The following is a 23,234-nucleotide window of genomic DNA, read 5'->3' as shown; positions in this document are numbered from 1 at the left end:
GGAGCCGTTACAATCAGCCTCCCTGAAAGATCTCACTCTTAAGACTCTTTTCCTGGTATGCTTAGCCTCGGCTAAAAGAGTCAGTGAGATTCATGCCTTCAGCAAGAACATCGGATTTTCGTCAGAAAAAGCCACTTGTTCGCTGCAACTTGGTTTTCTAGCCAAAAATGAGCAGCCTTCTCGGCCTTGGCCTAAATCTTTCGATATCCCCAGCTTATCGGAGATCGTAGGCAATGAACTAGAAAGAGTCTTATGCCCTGTTAGAGCTCTTAAGTTCTATTTAAAGCGCACTAAACCTTTACGAGGCCAATCTGAAGCTTTATGGTGTTCAGTTAAGAAACCATCCTTGCCTCTGTCAAAGAATGCTTGGTCAGACTTTATCAGATTGTTAATACGAGAAGCTCATTCACATCTGAGTGAGGAAGACCGAACTTTGCTTAAGGTGAAGACGCACGAAGTTAGAGCTGTAACAACTTCCGTGGCCTTTAAGCAAAATATATCTCTGCAAAGTATAATGGACGCAACCTATTGGAGAAGCAAGTCAGTGTTCGCGTCATTTTACTTGAAAGATGTCCAGTCTCTTTACAAGAACTGCTACACACTGGGACCATTCGTAGCAGCGAGTGCAGTAGTGGGTGAGGGCTCAACCACTACAATTCCCTAATTCCTTATCCTTTTAATCTGTCTCTTGAAGTGTTGTTTTTTTATGGGTTGTCCGGAAGGCTAAGAAGCCTTTCGCATCCTGGTTGATTTGGCGGGTGGTCAAAGTCATTTCTTGAGAGCGCCTAGATTAGGGGTTTGATGAGGTCCTGTTGTATGGGTTGCAACCCTTGATACTTCAGCTCCTAGGGGTCGATCAGCATCCTAAGAGGATCGCGAGGCTCCGTAAGGAAGACGTACTTAAAAGGCAGAGTAATTGTTCAAGTCGACTTCCTTACCAGGTACCTATTTATTTTGTTTTTGTTATTTTGATAACTTCTAAAATGAAATAAAAAACTCTTAGCTCATAAAATATAAACATATATTACTGGTCTCTACCCACCATCCTGGGTGTGAATCAGCTATATATTCACCGGCTAAGTTAAATATTTAAAAATGATATTTTGATTATAAAATAAATTTTTGAATATACTTACCCGGTGAATATAAATTAAATGACCCTCCCTTCCTCCCCATTAGAGACGCAGTGGGACGAGGAGAAAATTGAGTCTTTGTTTACATAAGAGCTGGGTATCTGGTCGACAGATGGCGCTGTTGGGCACACCTGCAACCTGTGTAGCGATCGCTGGCGAGTTTTTCCGTAGAGTTTGTCTGTCGAGCAACAGAGTTGCAGCTATATATTCACCGGGTAAGTATATTCAAAAATTTATTTTATAATCAAAATATCATTTTTCCTAATAGTACTTACCTCGAACTACTTTCGGGTAATGGCCCACCCTACCTTCCCCGAGTGTCCCCTGGTGTCCTTAGAGACCTTAGCTGTCAAGAACATACTGGAGGTCGAGACCTGAGCAGGCATGCTCTCTGACCCGGGGTTAGCCTCAGGGCGCGTATCACTCCGCCTGAGGTTACCCCTCATAGAAAATGGGTTTAGGGTAAACTACACAAAACTCGGTCGGATGGGAGGAGATCCCAGATACTCTTAAGAAAGTAGTTCGAGGTAAGTACTGTTAGGAAAAATACAAATTACCTAAAATTTGTGATATTACAATTGATTACATCTAGTATTTCAAAACATAACTGGAAATAATTCAAGCCTTCCCACTCACAGTGGATATGATTTTATACACAGTTGCTTGAACTAAAGAATGAAAAATTAAAAGAACAATAGCTTGGAAGTGATGATGTTCACACAACCACTTCATTTACTTCTTTCCAGCGGGAACAAAGGGTATCACATATGTCATTGCATAATTACTCTTATTTTTCTATTTTAACCAAATCTCTTCATTAAAGAATAAATAGCACATGAATTCTATTTAAGTATTGAAATAGTTAATTTTAGTTTAAAGGTTATTTTTTCATCTGAGAAGATTGAGAAGGCAAAGGTGGTTTGATTCATCTCAATCATTGAATAAGAACGAATGTGATAGATAGTGTGTAAAATTTCATTTGATAAAGATCTTTAGATTTAAGTTATTTGAGTAATTGCCATGATTTCTTTGTACTGTAATGATGTGTTCGTATAATTGGCAAACCTCTTGCATTTTCTGTACCTTAATGCTTATTATGGTTATGTTAGATATTTTATATCTTGAGAAATGAGCTGAGCAATGGGTAGGCAATCAGTATGACCTATTGTGGTAAAGGAAGAACCTTTGCTTTTAATGGTAAAAGCTCTCTTTTATTTATTTCATCAGTAGTATGAATTTAGTGCTCTATTGGTTTATCAAGAGCACCATAGAGGACCTAATAGGCACACCCTAATTCAAGAACTAGTGTTTGTGCTTACCACTTCTCTGGAAGAGTACAAGCCATTACTTTACAACCTCACTCTTGTGCTTTGTAACAAAAATGAAAGCATAGAGCAAGGAAAAGTAATAAACTTGTATGTAACAAGTAATGTGTTATAACTGTGTGATATGTTACGCAATGTAAGAAAAACTATCAGTGCACAGGGAATCTGATGCCTACTGTAAACATTGAGTTAATCTCTGCTGTTGTGGAGTTCAAGTTTAAGTGCCTAGCATGCACGTGAGAGCAGGCTACCAAAATGTGGTAGTTCGGCCACCACTATTTCATTGTCTTTTGTTCCCTTGTGTCATAATGATTCACTCATATTGTGCACCGACAGTTTTTTCATCTTGCGTATTTTTCATATAATTCTTTTTAATCTTTGTTTCTGTAGAATTATGGCTGTTGATTATGGGTTGATTACAAGTGATTTCCTGGAGCTTTAATATTTATAGATGTCACAGAAGGGTTGTGGCATTTTGTAGTTAAGTATGATATTATTATTATTATTATTACTTGCTAAGCTACAACCCTAGTTGGAAAAGCCAGGTGCTATAAGCCCAGGGGCTCCAACAAGGAAAATAGCCCAGTGAGGAAAGAAAACAAGGAAAAATAAAATATTTTAAGAAGAGTAACAACGTTAAAATAGATATCTCCTATATAAACTATAAAAACTTTAACAAAACAAGAGGGAGAGAAGTAAGATAGGAGAACTCAAACCCAAGACAGTGGAAGACCATGGTACAGAGGTTATGGCACAACCTAAGACTAGAGAACAATGATTTGATTTTGGAGTGTCCTTCTCCTAGAAGAGCCCGCTTACCATAGCCAAAAAGTCTTCTACCTATACCAAGAGGAAAGTAGCCGCTGAACAATTACAGTGCACTAACCCATTGGGTGAAGAAGAATTGTTTGGTAATCTCAGTGTTGTCAGGTGTATGAAGACAGAGGAAGATCTGTAATGAATAGGCTAGACCATTTGGTGTATGTTTGTATGTAGGCAAAGGGAAAATGAATAGTAACCAGAGAGAAGCATCCAATGTAGGACTGTCTGGCCAGTCAAGAGACCCCATAACTCTAGCGGTAGTATCTCAACGGGTGACTGGTGCCCTGGCGAACCAACTACCTGATATAAGCGTATAAGATAAACTAAAAACTTAGTGAATCCAGTCCCTTTACAATATATCAATTAATTTTACTTCATGTTGTTGGAGGGAAGGGAGTGAATATTTAGAAAAGTAGCTCATTTTGTATATATTTGCTAAAAATCTTTTAAATCTATGCAAACCTTAATTCAATTATAAAAGATTAATATTTTATATTTTCATTTCAGACTGATTGGGTGACTATGAACTTTGTACCATTTGCTGAAAAATCCTTGTCGATGGTTGTCTCCCTATATCACACAACATCGTGTTGGCAGGAAGTCATAGAAGCTCAAGTGTTGAAAAATATCATTCAGGTAAGTTAGTGAAAATATTCAAGGGTGTATAATTTATGTATGGAGTATGAAATGTTTAAAGTGATTTGCATATTTTTATTTATTCAAGTAGTTAGCAGAGACCACTGTGTTGCATTTATGGCCTCTTAAATAGTGCTTTAGCTTAGTACAGTTTTGATGTGGTAAAATGCAAACGTGGGTGGTTCTGGTTCCTATCTGAAGGACAAAATTATTAGAATTATACTGCTGTACTAGAAAGGATGTATGGGTAAGTTGGTCTATCAATTATGTTTCATTATTGGTATGAAAGGTTTAGGCTCTGTAGGATGTAACTTTAACTCTGAGTCACTAATTCTGAGCTTTGCTGCATTCCATCTTCTAAATGGGTCACTTGTGTCGGTACAAATCAACACAAAGTGGTTCTATGCCACAATTTGTAAATATGTGATACTGTTTATCAAGCTGTCAGTCTCCACTTTGAAAATCAACTTTGTTTGCCTTCTCTCCCTAACCAAGTGACTGATACAACATCAAAAGGCCTAATTTTTTCTTTGACTCAAAATCATACTTAATGATTTCTCATTTGGAAATTACCAATAAAAAGAAAATGTATTTACCTGTGAAATAAGTTCTATCTTTATATTCACATAAATATAATTACTAAGCTTCCTCATGATTTTAACAGACTTGGAAAGGGTAGAATAGTTTGGACATGCATCATAAAATGTATGTTATGGTATCCTTTTACAACAAGGCTGTGTACCGTTAGATAAAATTTTTTTGTTTCGCTAGCTTAAGTCTCATTCCATCTTTTATCTGTTACCTACTTATTTAACTGTATTATTTATGTTAACTTGTTTGATTTTTTTTTATTCCTCTTTTATAGTTTTAGCATTACTGTACTACAGTACTTCGTTTCTTTTCAGCCTTGGGCTATTTTTGGATTGTGGCCTTATGGCTTGCAGAATTCTACTTATCCAACTCAAGTTTCAGTTTAGCTTTATAAGATTAATAATGATAATAGGTTTCAGTTCCTAAGAAATTAATTCTTTTATTAAAAATGAGCTAAGGTACTGGCAAGATATTTCATCTATATGCCAGAAGCCAAAAATTTATGTAAAAAGTGCAGGCTTGCATCTGTAGATCTCGTAAGAATTGTTTCAAGTTTATCGTGTTTATGATTTAATTTAATCTAATAAATTTCTTCCCCAGGGTTTGATAGTCCCCCTCCGTATGAAGTACAGATGTCCTGCTCAAACTACGTGGAAGTTAGCCATTACTACATTGTTGACTGTTCTGCAAGAAGGTCTACAGTTAGCGAGAGAACACCCTACTCATTTCCGAGAAATGTGGCCTGTCTTAGGGACAGCATTAGATAGTTTTCTTTTTTCAAATAGGTAAGATATTCTTTCATTTAGATTTCACTATTATAGTAAGTTTGAAATTAGAAAATTACAGTTTTGTATGAGCTAAATTTCATGTAGTAATTTATTTGCTTTCATCAAAGTTAAAATGTTTCTTAAAATGAATGAGTGATAGGGTTTGTTGTTTGAAATACTGTACTGTATATTATTAACTTCAAAATTCATAACATACCTGTGGTTAACGATTGTTGGAATATATCCTCTCTTGTTTACTTCCAGTCCTCCCCCTGCAAATCAGAGTAGTGAAGATGCTGAAGGAGATGAAAGTATAGATTGTCAAGTAGTCGAACTCATACGAGAAGAGATATTGCCATATGCATCATCTACACCCAGTGATTTCATAGTATCGATTATGGTGCTTCTTAACAAAGGCTCCATAGAATCTGCATCTGGCACTGACTCAGGTATGTTTTGGCACTGATTGTAATTGTTTTGTGTTCTTTTATAGTACAATAATCACTTCCATATCCACACTAATAACTCCAAGGTGGTGTGAACAAAGTGAAATTGTGTTCTGGACTAGTCTATGATAGCATAGGCTAGGTTTCATGAAATTTGTGGCCTAATATGCCAATCTTATACTAAATTGAAGATTATTTTTCATTTAAGTGTACAGTATTGAAAACAAAATGAAGAAATATGTAACAAATCAAGCGAAACTACATACTACTCAAAAATCATTCTCCAAAGATGTTAATTAAACTGTGATTGATCTACACAAGAAAATATGCAATTACACTCAAGTAATTGGTAGTGTGTAATGTAAGATTTCATGTAAAAAGTAGTCATTGAATGATAGATATTTGTATTTTATTTCCTGTTTTGTTACAAAGTTAGTGAGAAATGTTTTAAATTGTTATTTACATTCAGGAGAAATCTAATTCACTTTCAAACTTCTTTTTTGAAATATTCACTAAACAGAACAATAAGCTTTGAAAAGGGTCTTTGCAGAAAATAAAGAGATTGTGTAGTATACTGTATTCAAAATATTTAATAAGAAAATAATTACAAAATTGTCATTTATAATAAAGTTTCATTGCTCAATTGGAAACTTCCTGTGAATGCCTGATCAAAAGATATACTGTTTTCCATTGTACATAAGTTCTGACCGTTGGAATTTATATGTTCAAACATTTAAGCTTGAATAATCTTGAATCCAAATATTCCAAAAATAATTAATTAGTATTGAGTGAAATTTGGTCTCCACACAATTTCTTCTTTTACGTAATAGATCTAGTCCCATTATTTGAATTTGATACCCTTCTTAAAAACTGTGAAAGGTAATTATTGTTCTTAAAATCCCTTTAAAGTGGACCTAAACTGTTTCATGTGTTTTCTGACAAGTTGCTACAAACCATTACTGGCATTTTGCTGTTTTTCATGGAATATTTACACCATAAGAAGAGTAAATGTTGATTTTCAATATTAAACTTAGCCGGTGATTATATACGCTGCAACTCTGTTGCTCGACAGAAAACTCTACGTTAAAAATCCGCCAGCGATCGCTATACAGGTAGGGGGTGTACATCAACAGCGCCATCTGTCGGGCAGGTACTCAGTACTCAATGTAAACACAGAACTCAATTTTCTCTCTGTCGGGCTACCGGCAAGACCTACTAATTCGCTGTGCTAACTGGATTTGTTTTCACAACTATTGGTGAGGTACACTATTCTAGTTTTGAGCTTTCGCTATGCAGGTGTTTTATCTTCATCTCAAAACTTGAACTCGTTTTGGATAGATTTAATTATGGTGGCAAAGATAGTATGGACTTTCTTTCACTTTTAAATGGCCGACCCTTCCCTTAGACGGAAGTATGTTTAGGCTTTTAGTAATTATATCACGTTATAGATTTTCCTCTATTTTTTTTTATATCTCTCCGCCTTTATTAGGCCTCTTCGATTAACTTTCCATTTTTTATAAACATATAAAAATAAATTTTAATGCTTTGTTTATATAGAACTTTCCTGAGAGTAGGCGGTCCTAACTTGGAAACCGAAGTTAATCAACGTTGAGCCCTTTATATCGTCTTTAGCTTTTAAAGAGCAAAGGATTTAAAACTTTTTAAATGTAATTTTTTATGAAAGAATTTCTTTGATAGTCTTCGTACTGTTTTCAAAGATGAACTAACGTTTAGTTTTTTATGCTACGCAGTTGTTGACGTTCAGGACGTTCAACATGCGCTCTATCGTTACGATAGAGAGAGAGTGTATCACGGTTTCACTTTGCAGTAAGAGTAAATCGATTCTGACGTTTTGTTCATTCTTTCTTAGCTTAAATGTTTTAAATTCTAATTTAAAGGAACTTTTTATTTGAAAAACCTTTCAGTTTTTTCCTTTAGTCAAATAACATGTTTTTTTGACGATATATAATTGGGCTCTTCTCTTAGGTGCGAAATCAAGAGAGAAAGAGAGAGAGAGATAGAGACGGAGGGAGAGAAAGGAGAGAAAACGTTCCGTTCAAGCGGGTAACGTTGTTCTCGTGTTACTCACGTCCCTAGTCGCTGTACGGGGAGGAAGGATAAAACGTTTTAAGGTTTTTATTCTCGTCCCCAGGCTATGTGCGGTGAGAGATTGAAAACGTAGTTATATGAACTAGTGTTTAGTCTCTTTCCCAGCCACTGATTTTTCTTTTTATCTTAAAATATGTTTTCTGTTTTTTGCTGGTATTATGAGCTTGCATTATACGACTAATTTCGCAATTACTACCTTTTAATGAAGGGTAGAATTGCGTGTTTCAGGTAGAAATAAGTGCAAAACAGAAAATCGAAGTGATAAAGTGATATGCGCAAAGTGTTACAGTGTTGCGTCCGAGGCGCAAAGTGTTACAGTGTTGCGTCCGAGGGTTCGTCTGTTCGTGCCTGTCGTTCACCTAGTCCGGGACCTCTTACAAGCTCCCAAGCCCAGGGGAGAAGTAATGTCAAACGACTTATGAGTTCGAGAGGCCTTGACCAACAAACAGACGTTTTCCCTCTATGGTATCGGGTGTATCTTACCAAGATCTCCCCTACCATAAGACGAGAGAGACGTTGTTTCTCCTCGCCATCCGTAGGCTTTTCGCATAAGAAACCTGTCACAACGTTTCGGAGCCCTTAAGCGAAAGTCAGTCCTTTCAGGACAGGTCCAGCGTCCTGGTTACAGCCATTAGGACAGCTCTGACCCTATGCAGTCATCGGATAACTGCTCGCCGCCTAACAAAAGCGTAACACAGACTCCGAGAGTCTTTTTTTGTAGGCAAAGTGTTGCGGTCACAGACGTTACCCTCGTCTATTACCACAACCATTTCCGTTGATCCTTAAGGGGTTGTATGGCAAAACATGCAGTATATGCTTGCCTCCCTTATGGAAGACTATTCTGCCGATTAGTCCGTTGAGTCTAGCCGTTTATCTCATCGATATCCTGGCTTTCAGCCAACCTACCGTTCCTTTGTGCTTACTGTTGACGTTGGCGTAGCTTAGTCACGTCAGTCAGGTTGTTTAGAACCACACTCGATGCGGTCTCGTGTGGTTTTTCAGCCGCATTTGGACGTTAGGCCACTGGCTGATGCTCCTGTTGACGTTCAAGACGTTCACTAACAATCGGAGTTGACTTGTTTTGACGCTGTGCGTCAACCTCCGCATTCTAGAGTTGTTTTGACTGCTCAGTCTAGGCAGTCAAAGCAGTCTCAAGTGGACGCTGTGCGTCCTCACGCACCTGTTGTGGTTAACAGTTCAGTTGTTGGCAGTTCACAGACTGTCAAGCAGTTACATGACGTTGCGTTCTGGTCCGCTACTAATGCACCAGTAAGAGACTCAGCTTTTATCGGACAAGGTTCCTGTAGATGAGGAAGTTGCTGTTCTCCCTCCTACTGATATTCCCTTGAGGACTCTGTCAGATGGAGAGGAGCCTAAAGCTGCTTAGCCTCCTATGGACTTTAATTAAATCATGATGATTTTTTTTAAGGATCTTCGTCCGGATCTTGTTGTAACTGCTGCTCCTCGTTCGCCTAAACGTCAGAGCTTACACTAGGCCTAGCTACTTCGAAGCCGTTGTTTTTAAGCTAGTGAGTGCTCTCTCGCTCTCCTAGAGAGCGTTACGTTGGCTAGGCGACTGGTTTTTCACCAGGAGGAGTTTGGGGGATACAGCCTTTGCTTTCCCTTCTTTTAAACTGGTTTATAGAGCGAGAGTCTGATATGACACGAGAGAAGTTCTCGGCTTGGGAGTTCATGCCTCTGCCCAGATAGACTTCTCAATTCTGGTAGACTCTCCCTGGCGCCTAGCCAGGAGACGCTCCAAGTTGTTTACAGGTCAACTTCACAGCTGTTGTCGAGCCTTTGAAGTTTTGCTGTACTATTATGTCACGCATAACAAGGCTTTCAGGGATGGTAAACGGTTCCGCCTCAGTCGCTAACCCCGTCTGTTGCCACACCTGCTCCCGTAGACCGTAAATGGGCTTTGCTGCAAGACATGCAGTCCAAGCTTGCGTCCTTGATAGAGGACTTAAATGCGGAGAAGAACCTTCTGGCCAACAACCTTCCAACCGGTCGGTTGTGCGCCCTGTTGACGCTGAGGTAACCTACTCGCGTCTGCCAGTTGAGGTGGTTACTCCACCGATGCGACCCAGTGTGGGTTGCCAGCCGCACGTTGACATTAAGCGACGCTCGGAGGTGGTTTTTGACGTTCAGGACGTTCAACAACCAGCAGAGGTGACTTGTTTTGACACAGTGCGACAACCTCAGCAACCCGGTAGGGTGTTGACTGCACAACCCAGACGGTCTAGACAGTCTCGGGTTGACGCTGTGCTTCCTCGCGCACTCATGGTTGTTGACAGTTCACAGACTGTGCAGCAGTTCCATGATATTGCGTCCGGCTCCGTCACGCATCCACCAGTGCGACCGGATTCAGCGAGCCAGACGTTACTCACTCCGTTGCCGTTTCCTCATCAGTTTCAGATGAGGAACCCTCTGATGAGGACGTTGCTGAACAACAAGACGATCAGCCCCCAGCCTTGCTATCCATCCAGAAGATGCTGAAGAAGGAACGCTGCTCAGTCAGGCTGTGGATGAGTCTGGTAGGGACACTGTCATCCGTGGATCAATTTATGTCACTAGGAAGACTACACCTCCGTCCTCTTCAATACCATCTAGCTTTTCACTGGAAAAAGGACAAGACGCTAGAAGCGGTCTCGATCCCGGTTTCCGGAAAGATAAAGTCTTGTCTGACTTGGTAAAAGGACAATATCAACCTAAGAGAGGGTCTTCCCCTGGCTGTTCAGACTCCCAACCACGTTCTCTTCTCGGACGCATCGGACGTAGGCTGGGGTGCGACATTAGACGGTCGGGAATGCTCGGGGATATGGAACTCGAGTCAAAGGACAATGCATTTCAACTGCAAGGAGCTACTGGCAGTACGTCTGGCCTGGAAAAGCTTCAGGTCTCTCCTTCAAGGCAAAGTGGTGGAGGTGAACTCGGACAACACCACGGCTTTGGCGTACATCTCCAAGCAAGGAGGGACCTACTCTCTGACGTTGTACGAGATCGCAAGGGACCTCCTCACCTGGTCAAAAGGTCTAGACATATCACTAGTAACGAGGTTCATCCAAGGCAACTTGAATGTCATGGCAGATTGTCTCAGTCGGAAGGGACAAATAATTCCAACAGAATGGACCCTCCACAAGGATGTATGCAAGAGACTTTGGGCCACCTGGGGCCAGCCAACCATAGATCTCTTCGCAACCTCAATGACCAAGAGGCTCCCAATATTTTGCTCACCAATCCCGGACCCAGCAGCAGTTCATATAGATGCCTTTCTCCTAGATTGGTCACATCTAGATCTATATGCATTCCCTCCATTCAAGATTGTCAACAAGGTACTGCAGAAGTTCGCCTCTCACGAAGGGACAAGGTTGACGCTAGTTGCTTCCCTCTGGCCCGCGAGAGAATGGTTCACAGAGGTACTTCGATGGCTAGTAGACGTTCCCAGAACACTTCCCCTAAGGGTGGACCTTCTACGTCAGCCACACGTAAAGAAGGTACACCAAGGCCTCCACGCTCTTCGTCTGACTGCCTTCAGACTATCGAAAGACTCTCGAGAGCTAGAGGCTTTTCGAAGGAGGCAGCCAGAGCGATTGCTAGAGCAAGGAGAACATCCACCCTTAGAGTCTACCAATCGAAGTGGGAAATCTTCCGAAACTGGTGCAAGTCAGTATCCGTATCCTCGACCAGTACCTCTGTAACTCAAATAGCTGACTTCCTTTTATATCTGAGGAAAGAACGATCTCTTTCAGCTCCCTCTATCAAGGGTTACAGAAGCATGTTGGCATCAGTCTTCCGTCACAGAGGCTTAGATCTTTCCAACAATAAAGATCTACAGGACCTCCTTAAGTCTTTTGAGACCACGAAGGAGCGTCGTTTGGTTACACCTGGTTGGAATTTAGACGTGGTACTAAGATTCCTTATGTCAGACAGGTTTGAACCGCTACAATCAGCCTCCCTGAAAGATCTCACCTTAAAGACTCTTTTCCTGGTATGCTTAGCCACAGCTAAAAGAGTCAGTGAGATTCATGCCTTCAGCAAGAACATCGGATTCTCATCCAAAACGGCTACATGTTCTACAACTTGGTTTTCTAGCCAAAACGAGCTGCCTTCTCGGCCTTGGCCAATATCGTTCGATATTCCAAACTTATCGTATGGTTGGAAATGAACTAGAAAGAGTCTTATGCCCTGTAAGAGCTCTTAAGTTCTATTTAAAACGAACTAAACCTTTACGAGGCCCGTCTGAAGCTTTATGGTGTTCAGGTAAGAAACCATCTTTGCCTATGTCAAAGAATGCTTTATCCTATTTTATCAGACTGTTAATAAGAGAAGCTCATTCCCATCTGAATGAGGAAGACCAAGCTTTGCTGAAGGTAAGGACACACGAAGTTAGAGCTGTCGCAACTTCCGTGGCCTTTAAACAAAATAGATCTCTGCAAAGTATAATCGACGCAACCTATTGGAAAAGCAAGTCAGTGTTCGCGTCTTTTTATCTTAAGAATGTCCAGTCTCTTTACGAGAACTGCTACACTCTGGGACCATTCGTAGCAACGAGTGCAGTAGTGGGTGAGGGCTCAACCACTACAATTCCCTAATTCCATAACCTTTTTAATCTTTCTCTTGAAATGTTTTATTATTGTTTTTGGGTTGTCCGGAAGGCTAAGAAGCCTTTCGCATCCTACTTGATTTGGCGGGTGGTCAAAGTCATTTCTTGAGAAGCGCCTAGATTAGAGGTTTTGATGAGGTCCTTTAGTATGGGTTGCAACCCTTGATACTTCAGCTCCTAGGGGTCGCTCAGCATCCTAAGAGGATCGCGAGGCTCCGTAAGGAAGACGTACTTAAAAAGGCAGAGTAATTGTTCAAGTCGACTTCCTTACCAGGTACTTATTTATTTTATGTTTGTTATTTTGAATAACTGCTAAAATGAAATAAAAAATCCTTAGCTCATAATAATGTAAACAATTATTGCTGGTCTCTACCCACCCCCCTGGGTGTGAATCAGCGTATATAATCACCGGCTAAGTTTAATATTGAAAAATGTTATTTTTATAATAAAATAAATTTTTGAATATACTTACCCGGTTATTATATATTAAAGGACCCTCCCTTCCTCCCCAATAGAGACCCAGTGGACCGAGGAGAAAATTGAGTTCTGTGTTTACATTGAGTACTGAGTACCTGCCCGACAGATGGCGCTGTTGATGTACACCCCCTACCTGTATAGCGATCGCTGGCGGATTTTTAACGTAGAGTTTTCTGTCGAGCAACAGAGTTGCAGCGTATATAATCACCGGGTAAGTATATTCAAAAATTTATTTTATTATAAAAATAACATTTTTCATTTTTAAATTATTGGAAACAGACCAGAAGTCCCATTTCTGGAATCATAAGGCTCCTTTAAAGGATTTGTTCTTGAATAAAGGATGGAAATTGGATGTGGGAAAAGAATCTTTATTTTTGTCTAAAATTAGTCACACCCAACTAACATAAGGGTAAATTAGAAATAGTTTCTATTATGGCACTAATTTGTAAGCTCTGTTGAGTTAGTAACAGTTGAAGGTTAGCTCTACTTTAGCTATTATAATTCTTGCTGAAACGGGATTTAAGTGCCACACATGAAATAAGTTTCTGGGTAGCAAGTGTAGAATATAGCCCATATATCAATTTTTCTTTTTTTCATTTTATATTGTTTTGTCTTTTCTCTATTATTACATTTTGTTTCAGAATGTGATGGATTCAAGCTGAGAGAAGAATTTGCCAAAACATGCTTTGAAACACTCTTGCAGTTTTCGTTGCTAACTCCAACAGATTTCGATGTAAAACTTGACAACTCAGGTATGGGAAAGCATAAGAAAAATGTTTTGGTCACTTCTCTCTTGTTATCTTATGAAACTAATCTCTAATAATACTATTAGTTGGAATATACATTTATTGCTCTAGTAGAAGGGTCAATATATATATTATGCTGCAAAGATTGAAAGGTTTAATTTTTTAATCTAACTTTTTACATAACTCATGATCTTACAGATAATGCAGGAACCAGTAAAGGTACAGAATCTAGCAATGGAAACATGTCACAGAGTATTAAGGGATGCTTAGGAACCAATGATAGTACTCAGATAACGACCAAATTAGCAGTTACGTCATTACTTCATCGTTTCCGTGAGGTTCTTGTTAGATATGTTGAAGATGAGAAACTAAGCGGAAAATGTCCTTTACCAAGGTTGGTTATTCACCATCGTTGAAATATTTTTTTTTTTTTTTTGAGAAGGTATATTCTGTACAGAATTACAATTGGCATCATTTGTCTTATCAGTTAATATTCACTAGTTTTATTTCGGTAAAATGTTGGTTTTGATATTAAGATGTATAATGTGTTTTTTCCCATGTGTATACAAAACTTTCATTATTTAAAATGGGGATCTGTCTTCATCAACGCTGGAATGGCCATGAATCGTTAATGAGGTATTTGGTTAATGACAGGTGAAGTGAGTGAAGAGCTCACCTGCCTGTCACAGTGTAGCCACTCATGTCTTTGGCCACAGGTGGTACAGACGCACCATTGCATGGCTCTTTTTTTTCTTCTTACATTAATGTTGTAAGTGTTTTTATTTCTATGAGTGGTCTCACTTGTAAGCAGAAGTAGACCAAAAAGTAAGCATGTGATAAAGTGATTGTTTTTTCATTTTAGTCTACAAACCTTCAAAACCTTGTGTGTTTTACGTTTGAGGAGGGGTGACCATGAGCAGTTTACAACCTTCTGGATCCTTTCTCTCTATGTAAGTTGACAAGAAGTTGCGTGGTGTTAGGTCAGCACATGCCAGTGCTATTTGATGAGGACTCGACATCTCCTGAGCAAGTATTGCTGCCTTTTCATTAGCCCCAGCTGGAACAAGAAAAAGTGTCTAGACACTTCCAGTTGCTTGCTTGCAGATGCGACTTTGGTCAGTGCATACCTCTGCCATCTGAAGCAAGAGCTCACTAATGTAGCCATGTCACTAGCCTTCCAGTTTACCTGTCAGCATACTTGAAGGTGGGTCTGCAGGAGGTGTTAGACTACCTTTCCATATTTGTGCTTTACAGATATTCCCCGTAGACCAATACTTGTGTAACACTACCTGTTCCCTCACTGGATTTAGTATGCATATCATCTAAGGCAACTGGTTTGGTATAAGTCTCAAGAAAAGGTACAATAACTGGATCTTCTACCTCTTTCCTGTTTTCCTTCTGAAAGGATGCAGTAACCGCAATTGTTACATGCTGACTGAACATCTGATATTGACACGCTGACTGGACATCTGATACAGTGTTGGTGAGTTGCTTGACAAAGCACTTTTCTTGCAGACTGTGTCTGTCAAGACGCTTCTCCATCCTTTTGGCAAGAGGGATGACTGGTCGGTGTCTTATCAAACATTTGTATTGATGTACCTGGTTAAACACTGCTGACCCCATCTTCCTTTTAGGGAGAGAGGGTTTCCTCATCCTAGTTTGGTCATGTACATGACCAGGAAGGATGACATGTCCAGGATAAAAAAAAAGAACCTTTCAGTTTGGTTTTGGGGAACTTATTCCCACCAATGAGTGAGTCTCCCTATTCAAAATGACAAGAGGTTTTTATACATTTAAGAATAAATAAAAAAATGTAAAAGTAAATTTTATTTTTCCTAGTGTTACAATCGTGAGTCCATTAGATTAAATTTCCAATTTCAACCAACCCTCTTTAGCCCTAGGCTTAAGGATAAAAGTGGGTACAGTACTATGTGACATACAGGTGAGTGGGGTTCCTCCTCTCATCCCCTGTTGTTAACGAACTACCTTGTTAGTGGTTCAATAGCTATGCTAGTACCGCTGAAGACGTACTTATTTTAAAGGACTTGGTTTTGTAAAGCTGGGAAAAATACAAATTACTTTTCAAAGCTATTTTACGTCATTATAAATGATTTGGTATTTAGATTTCAATGTATGGAAGAATCATACATTTTAATAAATGTAACTAATAATTCTTTATTGAGACTTATCAGAGGTCCTACAATTGACTTTTACTATCAGGTCAACTTCATATAAAGTAGTAAATATAATCGCCACCTTCCTTTTTTTATAAGTTGGATTTAAAAGAATTTTTTTTCACTAATTGTACAGTACTAACTATATGACAAAATCTGGGTTGGATGGTCTGATTAAAGTGTATTATCTTATGATGATAATAATAGGGATTAAAGTACAGTACTTCATATAAGTTTCATGTACAGTACTGTAATGACTTAGTGTTAATACATACTGTAATGTACTTAGTGTTAATAGTCTTTTAGGTATAGAATAATCATGACAGTATACATTACTGCTATTTTGTCTCGAGTATGAATGTAAGAATGATTTGATTGGTAAATCTTGTTATATCAAGTCTAAATTTGTGTGTAATTTTATCCCAACAGACACCGAATAGCCGAAATAAGTTTTGTCTTAAAGGCAATTGCAACATTATTATCGTCTTTAAAGAAAGCACCAGTTGAAAAAGGTAAGCTAACAATTATTATTTTCATTTTGTTTTTCCTAAGCACTCATTTTTTCAGACAATTTTATTTAAAAGAATAAATTTGAGGTAGGAAAATATATTTAGTATATGATCTTTCAGCATCCCAATGATTGAACATTGATAAATTCTAAACAGGCCCAAATCAATATTTGCGTCATATAAATTGCCAATTCCATTAATTTTTTTCAGTAACGATATAACTGGTTTGATAAGGTATGGTAAAGAGCTCAATAATCTGTACAATGGACAAACAAAAGTACCAAGATATTTTATGGCATTTGGTGAAATGCTTATACAAGATTATGAAAATCTCTATATATACAGTATGTATATAAGGCTAGTAAGCTGGCCAGGGCACCAGCCATCTGTTGAAAGGCTACTGTTGGAAAGTTATTGGGTCCTTTGACTGGCCAGACAGTACTACATTGGATTCCTCTCTCTGGTTACTGCTCATTTTTCCTTTGCTTACACATACACCAAATAGTTTGGCCTATTCTTCACATATTTTCTCCTTTCCTCATACACCTGACAACACATTATCAAACAATTCTTCTTTGCTCATGAGGTTAACTACTGCACTGCAATTGTGCAAGCAGCTCTTCTAGGAGAAGAACACTTCAAAATTAAACCATTGTTCTCTAGCCTTGGGTATTGCCATAGCCTCTTTACCATGGTCTTCCATTATCTTGGGGTAGAGTTCTCTTGTTTGAGGGTACATTCAGACACACTTTCTATGTTACTTCTCTTCCTCGGTTTTTTTTTAAACTTTTCTAAAAATATTTTATTTTAATTGTTCTTGGCTTCTCTTGTAGTTTGTTTACATTTCCTTTCCTCACTTGGCATATAGCAGTTCTTTTCCAACTAGGGTTGTAACTTGGTTAGTACTAATAATATTAATAATAATAATAATAATAATAATAATAATAATAATATACATCTTAGGTTAGAACACTACTGTTGAGTATGAAAGATAATGGTACTGTATTCTGTATAGTCTGTAGTTATAACATAATGATTCCCAGTATATCTATGATGATAATGATACAAAACAGTATTAAAAAAAACAATTTCACAGTAACATATCCTACCAGTATAAACTCTAGTTGCTGATAATCAAATTTAGAGCATTCTTATGTATATATACACTACTGATGATTCAAAATCTACTGTCCTTGTAGCATTGAGTTTAGAGTCTTCCAGAAAGAAAACTCTTACGTTCATCACTGAGTACTGTCCATTGTCTTTATAGCTGAAATGTAGATAATCATTAAAGATTATTACTCTGCCTAATTGTACTATTTTCTTTTATTTTTGTCAAGTTTGGTAGAGGCACCTATTCCAGAAATACATGAAACGTATAGATGTTAGATTTTCTTGGATCCCTGCTTGCATAAACATTTGAAGAGAAAAAATAAAATACAATAGCAGCACAAAAAGTTGATGATGTATGGTAATTTTATCAATGTAAATGGAAAATCACTGAAATTTACTGTAAAGGAATGGCAAAAGTGACTATCTATCTGAGATTTGGAAATGCCCATTTAACACATAATTATTGAATGACAACCCACTCTGGTCCATTTTTATATACGGCATAAAGAAGGTAATACACCACTAATTGTGGTGCATATTTTCTACTACGCTAAGTGTCAACCAATATAAGCTATGCCTTGGCTATAAATTCCCCTAAAGGAATTTTGTGAACATCATCCTTTGGTCATAATATATTTCTCATAAAGAGCAAATAATTTTTAAGCTAGACTGGAAGTAATTGGTTTGTTTGCGGAGTGTCTGGATATTAAACTATGTAATAATCAAGCAAGTAATCCCTAAGAAGGTCAAGAAGTTATAGCATAATGAAAAAATAGGTCATCTTTGTAAAGGTTTGTTACACTCCAAGCCCATTATTTATAATTATCCTACATTCGTGGTTATCGTTTTCCAATTGATATATATTATTATTAAAAAGCTATATGCTGCATTCTAAAAGCATTTGTAAGTACATAAAATTAATTTAAGGTTGAATGTATATAATTATGGAGGATATTGATCATATATTTCTTTTCTACTTCATTATTTAAAAATATAGATGATCCTTGTCTGTATATGCCATTTAAGATTCCAAATTTATACTTCTAAATATTGGCATTGCATTATACGGACAGGGTTATATTTTGTTATAGGTTGTAAATGTTTCTTATAGTGAAGAATTTCAAGGGATTCTAAATAAACATTTCATGGTCTTTCCTTGTGTAGTGGACAGCATGACTTGGGCCCAGCTTATTGGTCTCTATCCACATCTTGTGGAAGTTGGCGGATCAAGTAATAGTGGCACCCCTCAGCTTTGGCGCTCACTCAGGGAAGTTCTCCTGCAGTACGCTCAGTTGCTGCACCCTCCAACAACTTCGTCATCTGTGGATTCTAATGAAAACTCACATAAGGGTGTGATAAACGGGACCTAAGAAAACTAATATTTAATTGACCGGTGGTATCATTTCAAGACTTCTGTAAGAATGAAGTAAAACAAAGTATATTTTCCATCAATTTATATTGAATCATTGTGACAATGAGTATCACTCATTGGTTAAGACAAATGATAGTGATAGATTCTGCTGTATGATTTACAGATTTTGTGATGGAAGTGAATGATTATTTATTTTGATATTGAGAGAATGATGTGCATGTGAAAAGCATTTTAGATCTAAAAGCTTCACCAGAAGGATGTAATTACCTCTACAGGGTATGTACTGTGGCCAAATGCAAAAACATGAAGTGCAAGTTTGCACCTTATAGACATTTTGTATTCCTGCAATCAAAGAAACTATAAAACCAAAATTGTGCATTTCATAAATTAAATATTCCAAATATCTAGTTATGGTTAGCCTTTGTTGATCATCTCGTGAACAGTGTTTGTGTTCTCCTGAAGAAAAAGTGGACCTTTTCGATATATCCAAGTCTGGAGATTTGCAATAAAAACTTGATATGCCTTAGACTTTGTTAAGCCATGCTTGTTTAATACAAAGGGTGTTTCTTTTTTGTATTTATAGGCTTAAAATAATGAGGATATGTTCTTAAATTCCAAGGGTTTTGGCTTGCAGTCTCTATGCATAACATGGTTCTGAAATCCTGGATAATCAGACTGTCCTTTGTTTAGAGATGAGTTTGGTTTGGTTTAGGAGTACTTATTCTTGTTTTCCAGTCGAGTGATAGATACCATAATCTCTGTAATCTCTTGCAGTTTATGCCAATGGCTTTTCTCTACTATATTTCATGGCAAATAGATATTTCATGTGCTCATTTTTTATAGTGACATAGTATAAGTTTGATTTACAGAGGGGCGTCATGGTATTTGATGCCAATCTTACCCTTTTTGAACGTTTATAGATTTGGTACGGAGTTAGATTTTGGTGATAGGGTTAATATATGTTTATTTTAGAAGGTTTATTCAGCCTAAACATTATCTTCTTCATCTATGTAAGATAATCATGTTTCATTGGATGGCATAATTTTTACATTGTTTGCCAAAACTGGTAGCATTCATACCAGAAATTGCCATGAATTATAGTACAACATAATGAATAACTAGCACCCTGTAGTCACAAGGTAACTTTTCATGTTATTTTAGAGAACTGCACTGATTTTAGTGTTGAGATATGTGTACCTGTTCAATATTTGTAAATTTTATTATTTGACTTTTTGCCGTGTGATTGCAATAACTTGAAACTCCCTTAATCATGGAATCCAGATTCCTGTGCCAGTTCTCATGTGATGTATGGTCTGACCAATATTGGATCTATTGCATTATGCTTTTCATTCATCTAGTATATTAATTTTATATGACAGTATTTCAGATGATGAACTGTTTGGAAGGCTTGGTAATGTACTGTATGATTGATGAAAGTTTTGAATATCTCTATCTCTCTCTCTCTCTCTCTCTCTCTCTCTCTCTCTCTCTCTCTCTCTCTCTCTCTCTCTCTCTCTCTCTCTCTCTCTCTCATACTGTACTGCATAGAATGATGAAAACTCTCTCTCTCTCTCTCTCTCTCTCTCTCTCTCTCTCTCTCTCTCTCTCTCTCTCTCTCTCTCTCTCTCTCTCTCTCTCATACTGTACTGCATAGAATGATGAAAACTCTCTCTCTCTCTCTCTCTCTCTCTCTCTCTCTCTCTCTCTCTCTCTCTCTCTCTCTCTCTCTCTCTCTCTCTCTCTCATACTGTACTGCATAGAATAATGAAAAATTGTAAGAATTTGCATATCAACCATTCAGGTTATTGCAGTGACTGTGCACTGTAACTTTATTGGTTATTTTATTTATCTTGCATCCCTCCTCGTCCCGTGTTTATAACGACATTGCCAATCTGTAAAAATGTGTACTGTATATTGTTATAACCACTGTAAGTGGATTTGTTTAAAGTTTATTTTCTTTTAACTTAACTTTTGTTGATCTTGTTTATTTCTGTTTATCCATCCTCTCCCTATTTATTCTTTTTTCACATCCATCCATTTTTGCAATTTCAGGACAATAGATATTATCTTCTTTCTTTCACTATGATAAGAGAAATAGCGTGAATGTGTCTTCATACAGACAAAAAATACAATAATATTTTGGTATGTTTGTAGTTAGAGAAATAGTTAGGTTAGCAAAAATGTAAATAACAGGGTCAGGGGAAGATCTTTGTGGACATATATCATCTTACTGATATACAGTAATGCAAAAGTTCTCTTTCATTTCTAGGGAACTGATTAAACAGCCTAGCTGTATAGTGATAAAGATAAAGGCTAGGAGGAAGAATGTATTTATTACTTGAAAGAATAAGTGAGAACAGTGAGAAATTCTTCTAATATAGTTTATGTAGTTCATGGAGGATCTTGGGTACTCTTTGAGCATATTTATATCAAGTCTTGTGAATTATTTTCATGCATCTGTACTACTATATATTAGTTACTGTAGTGAGGCAGTGAACATAACAAACGTGATCACTGCCACCAAGTAAATGGCAGAATAAGGACATAGGAATTTATATTTTCAATTCAGTAAATTTACTAGATTCGCTATTTAAGGCCACGGATGATAAGGTCTGTACACTGTCTGACCAGCAGAGGATATATTACAATCTAATATCATGTATCTGAACTTCCACCCTATTAAGTAATTGATTTGAAGTTCTCTGGCATCCTTACACCATATTAAAATAGTGTCTCACATAACCATGTGAAAAGTATGGGGTTAAAAAGACCTTAATGTCAATGCTTCTAAATTAACATAGCATGGAAAAATATTACAAAAAGCGGATATAATAGAGGCTATTATCCTTTAGTTCTAAATGTTGCCCTCAAAATGCAAATCATAAATTATAACCGAGCTGCAAGTAAGAGACAAACCCCTAACAAATCTTAAGTTGTGGTGTTATGTGCTTAGTGTATAACTGTCTTGTTTTGTCAAATTTAGTTTCTGTCATATATTTGGTGCTTATCTTTGATGGTCTCAGTGAAAGAGGCAAGATGAAATCTGTTGTCATGAACAGAGAGGAATAATTGTCATATCAGATCATTTGTGTTTAAGGATTCATAAATCCCGTATTTGTGACTAACCTCGTATGATATTTAGTTTTTGTTTCTTTTAGGATCAACTTGATCTTCTCTGGAGTAGTCCCATAAGATTCTATTTGAGATATGATATACTCCTTTATGTATACTTCTTTAGTCATTGCCACTTGTATTATGGTATTTAGGTATGAATTTATTCTTATGTAGAAAGCAAGTTATAGAATATTGTTGATTATGTACTATGGAGCCACTACTGATTAAAAAATAAAGATAAAATGTAGTATAGTTCGTTGACAAAAAGTCGACGCACGCCACGCATGTTTTGATGTAGTGATTGTATTAATGAAAATTCAGGGTGAGTTTGACCTTTGTAGATAATCATTTCAATAATAGTCTGAGCACTTTACAAAGTAGTGCCTTGTTTCTGATGGATACTAAATTCTATTACAAGTTGGGATTGTTTTTTTTATAAGAGGGTCTTTGTATATTTATTCTACTTTCAAAAATGGGGAACATTATTATTGTGGTAACTGAGGACAGTAAATTAATGCTGGATTATTGTTACAGGACCCATTAGTTAGAATCCTCAATAAACATTGGTTTTGAACTTTTTTTTTCTCTGATTCTAAAAATTGTGACACCTTTATGGTCAAATTATAATTCTGTAGTAAGAAACTTGGTCCATTCTTAAGATTTACATGAATCTCCTTTATGTTTAAGGAGGAAAATCCAGATAAACTTAAAAAAGGAATCGTTTTTAATCAATAGCAGTAGTTTTAATATTTTTTCTTGAAATGCAGGATATCTGAAAGCATGGTTGGAACTTCTTGCTGAATTTTTGAATTGATGTACCAGAAGATATCAGAATTTCGTGAGCTTAGCTGAGGTTCAGAAGTTTAGCTGTGTTTTTGATCTTTGATAATAAATATTTTTTGTGCATAATGGAAATCATAGATTTCATTTTTGTGCCTACCTGTAGTAACCTTTATGAGATATAGTGTAATTGAGATAAGATTAATCCTCGGAGTTTGTCATGCACAAGAGAAAGGAAAATTGAAGTAATCATTTGATGTTTGAAAACTTTTCTGCAGCCATAGTTGGATATATGACTAAATTCAGAATTTTTTCTATTTGTAAGTTGGTTAGAATATATATGGATATTTTTAGATATATTATTATACAGTATGCTGTGTACTGTATTCATGAGTTCTTGGTGCAGTATTTAGTTCCAGTTTTAACGTTGATATTTATCACACCATTCAACTTCCTTTTGGGATATGTTATTATTTGCAGTCAGTATTGTCAGAGTTACAGTAAACATTGTGTG

At 37.1% G+C, this 23,234-nt stretch overlaps 1 protein-coding gene across 3 annotated transcripts in view; it reads left to right on the top strand.

Annotated features, from left to right (window-relative positions):
• The window catches only part of mon2 (Mon2 homolog, regulator of endosome-to-Golgi trafficking), a 185,045-nt gene extending 164,691 nt beyond the window's left edge, over positions 1-20,354 (top strand). For all 3 annotated transcript variants that reach the window (XM_068345406.1, XM_068345405.1, XM_068345407.1), the window contains 7 exons: positions 3,788-3,916; positions 5,108-5,292; positions 5,539-5,723; positions 13,554-13,664; positions 13,857-14,052; positions 16,262-16,344; positions 18,619-20,354. In XM_068345406.1, coding sequence (XP_068201507.1) covers positions 3,788-3,916; positions 5,108-5,292; positions 5,539-5,723; positions 13,554-13,664; positions 13,857-14,052; positions 16,262-16,344; positions 18,619-18,824 — 1,095 coding nt within the window. In that variant the 3' untranslated portion in view covers positions 18,825-20,354. The remainder of the gene's footprint in view (positions 1-3,787; positions 3,917-5,107; positions 5,293-5,538; positions 5,724-13,553; positions 13,665-13,856; positions 14,053-16,261; positions 16,345-18,618) is intronic.
• The last annotated feature ends 2,880 nt before the right edge of the window (positions 20,355-23,234 follow it).

This window comes from Palaemon carinicauda, chromosome 21, assembly GCF_036898095.1.
Source record: "Palaemon carinicauda isolate YSFRI2023 chromosome 21, ASM3689809v2, whole genome shotgun sequence".
In the NCBI taxonomy this organism is placed as follows: domain Eukaryota; kingdom Metazoa; phylum Arthropoda; class Malacostraca; order Decapoda; family Palaemonidae; genus Palaemon; species Palaemon carinicauda.
This window is presented reverse-complemented; position numbering and strand designations above follow the sequence as displayed.